At 44.3% G+C, this 8,377-nt stretch overlaps 1 protein-coding gene across 2 annotated transcripts; it reads left to right on the top strand.

Moving 5' to 3' along the window:
* The first annotated feature begins 187 nt into the window (after window positions 1-187).
* Window positions 188-7,015, top strand: LOC115630473 (ring canal kelch protein). Of its 2 annotated transcripts, none has more exons than XM_030527045.1 (6): window positions 188-775; window positions 1,365-1,766; window positions 2,369-3,607; window positions 3,669-4,246; window positions 4,307-5,361; window positions 6,079-7,015. In XM_030527045.1, the coding sequence occupies exons 1-6, from the start codon at window positions 300-302 to the stop codon at window positions 6,898-6,900; spliced, it is 4,572 nt and encodes a 1,523-aa protein (XP_030382905.1). In that variant the 5' UTR covers window positions 188-299; the 3' UTR covers window positions 6,901-7,015. The 2 variants fall into 2 exon arrangements, with proteins under 2 accessions (XP_030382905.1, XP_030382906.1); XM_030527046.1 differs by having other exon boundaries at window positions 300-775; window positions 6,082-7,015.
* The last annotated feature ends 1,362 nt before the right edge of the window (window positions 7,016-8,377 follow it).

Below are 8,377 nucleotides of genomic sequence, written 5' to 3'. Positions count from 1 at the left end.
AAAACCCAATTAGAATACATCACGAATTGGTCCAGTTCAGTTGAGTACACAAAAAGCCGTTAATTTTAACTAAGTGGCAACGCTGTCTTCGTGTATTCGTTATATAGATGGCACTTCGCATATTTTTATCGATAGTTGCATTAGACTTTGCAAAGGTATCGAGTGTGTCGAGAAAAAAGAAGCAGAGACGTAGATAGAAACATTTGAGGAATAAAGTTGTTTAGTAAAACACACGTCGTTCGTAACATACGCTCACCACAGCTGCTGGCGCTGGCGTGTGTTAGAATCGCAGCAAGTGAATGATAGCTTTGAGCGCACTATTAACCAAATACACGATCGGTATTATGAGCAATTTAAGCAATGGAAATCAACAGCAGAATCAGCCTCAACAACAGCAGCAGCAAGCACAGAATCAGAATCCAAATGCTAATGGTCAGCCCCACGAAGCGGGTGCGGTTGCGATAATTGAACCAATTGCTGGAGCAGGTGCTGGGCTCGGAGTTGTCATCGGAGGTGGTGGGGGCATCGGTGCAGCGGCGCAGCGACAACGCCAAATGCTGCAACAACCACAACACCATCAACAAAATCCCGCAGCAGAGGGCAGCGCCTTAGACCGTGGCAGTTGCCTGCTGCGCTATGCCAGTCAAAATTCCCTGGACGAAAGCTCGCAAAAGCACATCCAGCGACCCAATGGCAAGGAGCGAGGAACCGTGGGTCAATATAACAATGAACAGCACACCATTCGCTCCTTTGACGCCATGAACGAGATGCGCAAGTGAGTGGGCAATATGTGTGGGCAGGTGGAAGTGTCAATGTGTCAGTGTGATCCCAGACAACAATTGGCCAAAAGCCATTTGCGAAAATATGCAAAAATAATCGCTTAAATGTCATGCGGTCGCCACTCGGCGCATTTTAATATTTGCGCATTTAGCTTCGCTACGTTTTGTTTGAACGTTTGTTTGTCTGTCCGTCCGTCCATTTGCTTGTCTATTTATATTTGCTTTTGTCAAGAGGCCATTCGCATTAATTTCTACGTTTGTGTTAACTTATTACGATATGAATCCATTTTTGATTTACTGGTCGTTGTTTTTGTTTGTCTGCCCTTGAACTTGAGTGTTGGCTTTTTAGTTTTGATTTCACGATTTCATTATCGTTTTTGTCGAATGCTTCCGCGAGTTTTGGAAAATTTTGATAGCCACTGACGGCAAACTAGTTTTATAACCACTTTTGTTTCGCCACATTAAGCGTAGCGGAAAGTTTTGTTTTTGTTTTTATGATTTTGCTTGTGGAAGGTCAGGAGTGCTTAGAAAGTTGCGCCTCTTACTAGTTTCCCATTGATGTCTCATACTATCGTTTCTGTTTAGGCAAAAACAACTGTGTGATGTTATCCTTGTGGCTGATGATGTGGAAATACATGCTCATCGCATGGTCCTGGCGTCCTGCAGTCCTTACTTCTATGCCATGTTCACCAGCTTCGAGGAATCTCGTCAGGCACGCATCACGCTTCAGAGCGTCGATGCGCGCGCCTTGGAGCTGCTCATTGACTATGTGTACACCGCCACTGTAGAGGTCAACGAAGAGAATGTGCAGGTCCTGCTGACGGCGGCAAATCTACTCCAGTTGACAGATGTGCGCGACGCTTGTTGCGATTTCCTGCAAACACAACTGGACGCCAGCAATTGTCTGGGAATACGCGAATTCGCCGACCTACATGGCTGTGTAGAGTTACTTAATTATGCCGAGACGTACATCGAACAGCATTTTAAGTAAGTTCCTAACGTAGCAGAAATCGCTTAAGCCATCACTAATCAACTAAATCAACGCAAGTTAAATATCTTTTATCTTTATATGCATATAGTTTTTTATGGGTAATCCTTATTGGGCTGGATTTTTCCCAGACATAAGTTATACACAAATAATATCTGTTAGGTTTTAGGATTTTTACTAAAACGTTTTTGTATTCTTTACAAAGCCATGAAAAGATGAAAAGAACATTGATCTTAGTATAACAGACACACTATACATATATTTTGAATAGATAGACAAGCATTGTTCCCTTCAATGCCAGTGTGTTCCCAGACAACAATTGGCAAGAAACCATTTGGGAAAATATGAAATACTGCCACACTATACATACATATATTATGAATAGATAGACAAGCACTGTTCCTAAGTTAAGGATTTGTTCGTAAACATGTTGGTAGCCGTCCAGGCCATGGAGGAAAAACTTGTTCTTATAAAATAGTGATCTTATCTTTTGTAGGCTTTAACCTAGGACCACATATTCATCAAATTAACCAACAGTTGTAGACATTTTTTCTACAAAGCCGTCATGCCTAACTCTTTTTCTTAATCATTCTTTCCGCAGCGAGGTTATTCAGTTTGAGGAATTCCTTAATTTGACACATGATCAGGTTATAAATCTAATAGCAAACGATCGAATTTCGGTGCCAAATGAGGAGCGTGTATATGAGTGCGTCATTGCCTGGCTGCGTTACGATGTACCCATGCGAGAGCCGTACACTTCGGCCCTTATGGAGCATGTGCGCCTGCCCTTCCTTTCTAAGGAGTTCATTACACAGCGTGTGGACAAAGAACTGCTGCTGGAGGGAAACATTGTGTGCAAGAATTTGATAATCGAGGCTCTCACGTATCACCTGCTCCCGACAGAGACAAAATCAGCGCGCACTGTGCCGCGCAAACCGGTGGGTATGCCCAAAATACTGCTCGTTATTGGTGGACAAGCACCGAAGGCGATACGCTCCGTAGAGTGGTATGATTTGCGAGAGGAGCGTTGGCAGCAGGCGGCCGAAATGCCCAACCGTCGCTGTCGCAGTGGGTTATCCGTGTTAGGCGACAAGGTGTACGCCGTGGGTGGCTTCAATGGATCCCTGCGCGTCCGTACAGTCGATGTTTATGATCCAGCGACGGATCAGTGGGCCACTTGTAGCCACATGGAGGCGCGTCGCTCAACACTGGGTGTCGCCGTGCTTAATGGCTGCATTTATGCAGTTGGTGGTTTCGACGGCACTACGGGACTATCGAGTGCCGAGGTGTACGATCCCAAGACAGACATTTGGCGTTACATTGCCTCGATGTCAACGCGTCGCAGTTCCGTAGGCGTTGGCGTAGTGCATGGTCTTCTCTATGCCGTGGGCGGTTACGATGGATTCTCTCGACAATGCCTGTCTTCTGTGGAGCGGTACAATCCAGAGCTGGATACATGGTCGCCGGTGGCAGAGATGAGCTCACGTCGCAGTGGCGCCGGAGTCGGTGTACTGCACAATATTTTATATGCAGTAGGTGGCCATGATGGTCCTATGGTGCGCAAATCTGTGGAGGCCTACGATTGTGAGACGAACACATGGCGCTCGGTGGCAGATATGTCTTATTGCAGGCGCAATGCGGGTGTGGTGGCGCACGATGGACTGCTCTATGTGGTGGGCGGCGATGATGGTACCTCAAATTTGGCTTCTGTGGAGGTGTATTGCCCCGATTCGGACAGCTGGCGCATTTTACCCGCCATGATGACCATTGGACGCAGCTATGCGGGCGTCTGTATGATAGATAAGCCCATGTGAATGGAAGAGCAGGGTGCATTGGCACGGTAGGTGTATGAAATGTCGATTATACCGAGCATTTACTAAATTTGTATTCCTTCCATGCAGTCAAGCGGGCTTACTGGCCACTGGTATGTTGGATGATGAAAACAGCCAAGCTGAGGGCACGATGGAGGGCGCTGTGGGTGGGGCAATTTATGGCAACATTGCAGCAGCTCAACAGCCTATTCTTCAGCAGCAGCAGCAGCAGCAACAGCAACAAAATCATCCGCACTATGAGAACATCTATGCACCAATTGGTCAGCCAAATAATATCTATAGCAACAACAACAACAACAATGTTGTTGCAGCCGCTAATGTCAATGCCCCTGCAAATGCAATGGAGGAGGCACAGCAAGCACGTGAACCGCAGCAACAGCAACAACAACTACAACCGGCAACAGCACAACAGCAACAAGCGTCAAATGAATCCAATTCCAATAATAACAACCAACAACAGCAGCAGCAGCAGCAGCAACAACAACAGCCACAACGGTTGCTGCCCATGAACAATTATCGGAATGATTTGTACGATCGCTCAACAGCTGGAAGTGTAGGAGTGGGCGCTAGTGGGGCTTACGATGTGCCACGTTCAGTGCGCGCCGGCTTGGGCTATCGTCGAAACTTTCGCATAGACATGCAGAATGGTAAGCTGGAAAATCTGTTACTTCCTTGTTTCATTGTAATGACCATTTTATTGCCACCAGGTAATCGTTATGGAAATGGACTGCGTTGTGCACCACTCTATGCCAGCAATCGCGGAAATTGTCAGCGCCAGCGCAGCTTCGACGACACCGAGTCCACGGATGGCTACAATTGGCCCTACGTGGCAGGTGGCACAATGCGTTACGAGAATATATACGAGCAGATACGCGATGAGCCACTTTATCGCAGCCTGGCTGCAGGTGCCCACGGCAGCAGCAGTGCCACGGCTGGCACTAATCGCATGCCGCTCTACACACGTCTAGATGTGCTGGGTCATGGCATTGGGCGAATAGAGCGTCACTTGAGCTCCTCATGCGGCAACATCGATCATTATAATTTGGGCGGACACTACGCAGTGCTGGGCCATTCACATTTTGGCACTGTCGGACACATACGGCTCAACGCCGGCAATGCCGGGAGCACAGCGAGCTCCGCTGGGGCCACCTGCAATGTTCCCACTTGTCAGGGCTATGCCAGCGGAACGGGCTGCACGGCCGGCATGGATTATGCCAATGCCAAGGTGCCGGTAAAAAACAGCGCTTCGAGCTTCTTCAGCTGTCTGCATGGCGAAAACTCGCAGAGCATGACAAATATTTTTAAGACAACGGGCGCTGCACCCAACAACACATCCTCGCCACTATCGCCGAATGTATCCATGGAGAGGGCTGCTCGTTCCGCCTCTGCTGGCCCTTCAACGGGAACCTCAGTGGAAGAGCAGGTGTGTGCGGTTGTGAACGCGGCCACCGTGAGCGTACCCGCCAATAGCAATCGCCCTACGGGCGCCATACCCAAAATCAAATCGATTACCAAGTCAAATAAAGAGACTTCATCCTCATCAACATCTGCAGCTGCTGTGGCACCAAATGTGGTTAGCGAGAAGACCGCTACAGCTGCCAAAAGTGGCACTGTGGCTAAGAAACCCGTGAACCTTTCAGCTGCACGCTCCAATTCCGCAGCAGATGGAGGCACACTAAATCGGATATCCAAGTCGAGTTTGCAGTGGCTGTTGGTCAACAAGTGGATGCCCTTGTGGATTGGACAAGGACCCGATTGTAAGGTAAGTGGAAATTCCTTCTCCACTGTTTGACGAGAGAGAAGGAAGAGTGGTAATAAATGACTTTTTGGGGGATTTCTTTCAACGAAATTAAGACTTCTCTGTTTTTTATGGTATTTTTTTACTTAAAAGATAATGTTAATAGTTTGAAATGAAACTTGGAGATGCTTACTATACATAAAAAGAATTACGATTCTATTCTCATCGAGACCGAAGTAGGAAAGCTCTATCTTCATATGTATGTACATATATGTTTATGTAATGCATTGTTTGATCAGAATTTTCAACGTTTCTTCAATTCTGGCAAAAAAAACTGATCAATATTTATGAATAGATAAAATATCAACAGGAAGAGGGTTTAGGGAAATTATATAATTTACAATCCGTTATGCAATAATTGTGTCCGACGTTTATTAATACAAATATTACAAGTGTTTTAAGCGTTGTGGGAGGAATTATTTTTTAACATATTGATTATGCTAGAATTGTGTTGTCCTATATGATATGAGTTATGTGCACAGAAATTTACTTTATTGTGAATTTTTACTCTCCTCTGAAAGTTCACGTATGTGGCACATGCGTTTAAAATCAATTGCAATATTATACCCGAATAAAAACAGGCAAGAATATTTGTTGGTTTGGCAGCAATATCTTCGTACTTATCATCATCAGATGTGTATCAGAATTCTAAAGAACTATTAACCCATAATTGTTTCTCAGCAGGTCATCGACTTTAACTTCATGTTCTCGCGTGACTGTGTCAGTTGCGATACCGCATCGGTGGCCTCGCAAATGTCCAATCCGTATGGGACGCCACGGCTGAGCGGCTTACCGCAGGACATGGTACGGTTCCAGGGCGGCTGTGTGCCCTCTTGCGGGGCATCTACGATGCGTCGCGATCAGAATGCGACGAGGCCGCTGCACAGCACGCTAAGCCGACTGAGGAGTGGTGCAGAGAAGCGCAACAACAACATCAGCAACAGCAACAGCAACAACTATCGATATGAGGATCCCTCATATGAGAATGTACATGTGCAATGGCAAAATGGCTTCGAATTTGGACGCTCGCGTGACGCTGATCAGGGTTATCAGGTGCAGCAGGGGCAACAACAACAGCAGCGACCACAACTGCAGCGCGCGCGATCTGAAAGTCCGACGTTCAGCAACCAGCAGCGACGGATGCAACGCGCTGCGGCGCAGGCAGCACAACAAGCGCAGTCTCAAAGTTCAAAGCTGGCCGATCCATTCAAGGGTTATGAGCTGAATGCCGAGAATAACACATTTAAACCCAAGCAACCAGCTGCCCTAGACCTATCTGATGAGATGGAGGGCGCTGTCGGCGGTGCCGAAGCGTTGGCTGACTTGGAATCTGAGCCTGATGTGTTAAATTTAAGTGATACCGAGACTGAAACGACAACGACGTCGACAACAACCGTGGCAGCAGCCATCAACGGTACCAACAATGTGACTCAGAGCAGCAGCAACAATAACAACAATAGCAACAATAGCAGCAATAACAACGCACAGGAGCACAACGATTAAGACTACCTTGAAGCAACCAAAAACTTGTTGAAGTTTATTGATCAAATTTTTCGATTATATTTTTTATTTTTATTTGATCTTAGCATTACTATAATTAAATTTATGTGTTTATCTATTAACATGTTTTATAACCAGCTTCAAGATCATAAACCATAATTTTAAGTAGCGGACGAAGGAATCTTACTAATGCTATTTCGATAGTGTGCCAACAGCACTGGGTAGACAATTTTACTTTATGATGATAATATTAGCTGTACCTATCAGCACATTTATTTAACACAATCGCAAATACTAGTGTGAGCTTTATAGCTGCAAAAAGAGATAAACAAATTCCGTATCCATGAATTTCATGCATTGTAAAGGTGTTGGAATATCTTTAAACCAAGTTCGATTTATTTAAATTTGCTGTTTACACTGCTCGTTTGTTATTATCTCATTTAAAATGAGAGAGGAAATCAAGTACCATATAATTTTTAATAATATTATCATTCTCTTCGATAATAATAATTATACAAAATGCTATTCCCTTAAGGCCAAAACGAACGATTTAGGCTTTGTTGCAGTCTGTGCGCTGTTAATAGGCCAAGAGCAGTGTGGACTGGCATACGGTGTTGAACAAGCTGCCCTCCTCTATAATAACGTAGATCTCACAAAATCAATGAAGAAACAGTTGGCAATGAAATTAACGCACATAGAAACGTAGGCTATGGTCAGACAGACAAATAATTTGCACACAACAAACAGCATGTCACAGTTGTATTGTTCTTTTAATCAAAAGCAATAATAGTTCAAATGAAATTTTTTATTACAATAATCCCCTGCGGGACATAATTGATGTGACTTGTAAGATTTTACCATTTTCTGTGTTAACTTATTTGACTGTCAGACTGTAGCTTTAAGCGCCATAGTATTAAGCCCAAAATGTTTGCACAACTCAACTTTGATACCGAAAAATTTATAGAACTTACCAAAGCTTAAGAACATGACCATTAACTCGAATACTTCCATTGTGTTTTTTTTTGTTTCACGAATTTTATGTCACATTCGAAATTTTTAGATGTACGAGTTAGTTATAAGCCAAGTTATCGCATACATGTATAATCGCATCTTAATGTAGTTACACATACACAAATATACATACGCGCCATATCAAGCTCCATCGTACGAGTTCTATACAAATATAGATTATCCTTAAGTAATACGCATTTGATATAACTTAAATATTTCATTCGAATATTGTTAGCATTATACATATTAATTGGCCTCACTGCCTACCCCAGATCTGTGTTTTCTCGTTCTTCTTTTTAATGGTGTTGCTAATTTATTGTGAGAAGAAAGCTAAACCACATGACATGTACCGAAATCCTCTTCTATTTTCTAATCACCTTCCTCTATATTCTTTTACCACATACGGATGTATGTACGAGTATTTCCATGGAGAATTCATGGGAATTACCATTCGAATTCCACTAGAAGC

This window comes from Scaptodrosophila lebanonensis, unplaced genomic scaffold, assembly GCF_003285725.1.
Source record: "Scaptodrosophila lebanonensis strain 11010-0011.00,11010-0021.00 unplaced genomic scaffold, SlebRS2 tig00001410-arrow-pilon, whole genome shotgun sequence".
Classification (NCBI taxonomy): domain Eukaryota; kingdom Metazoa; phylum Arthropoda; class Insecta; order Diptera; family Drosophilidae; genus Scaptodrosophila; species Scaptodrosophila lebanonensis.
The sequence above is the reverse complement of the archived record's forward strand: the minus strand, read 5'-3'. Positions and strand labels throughout refer to the sequence as shown.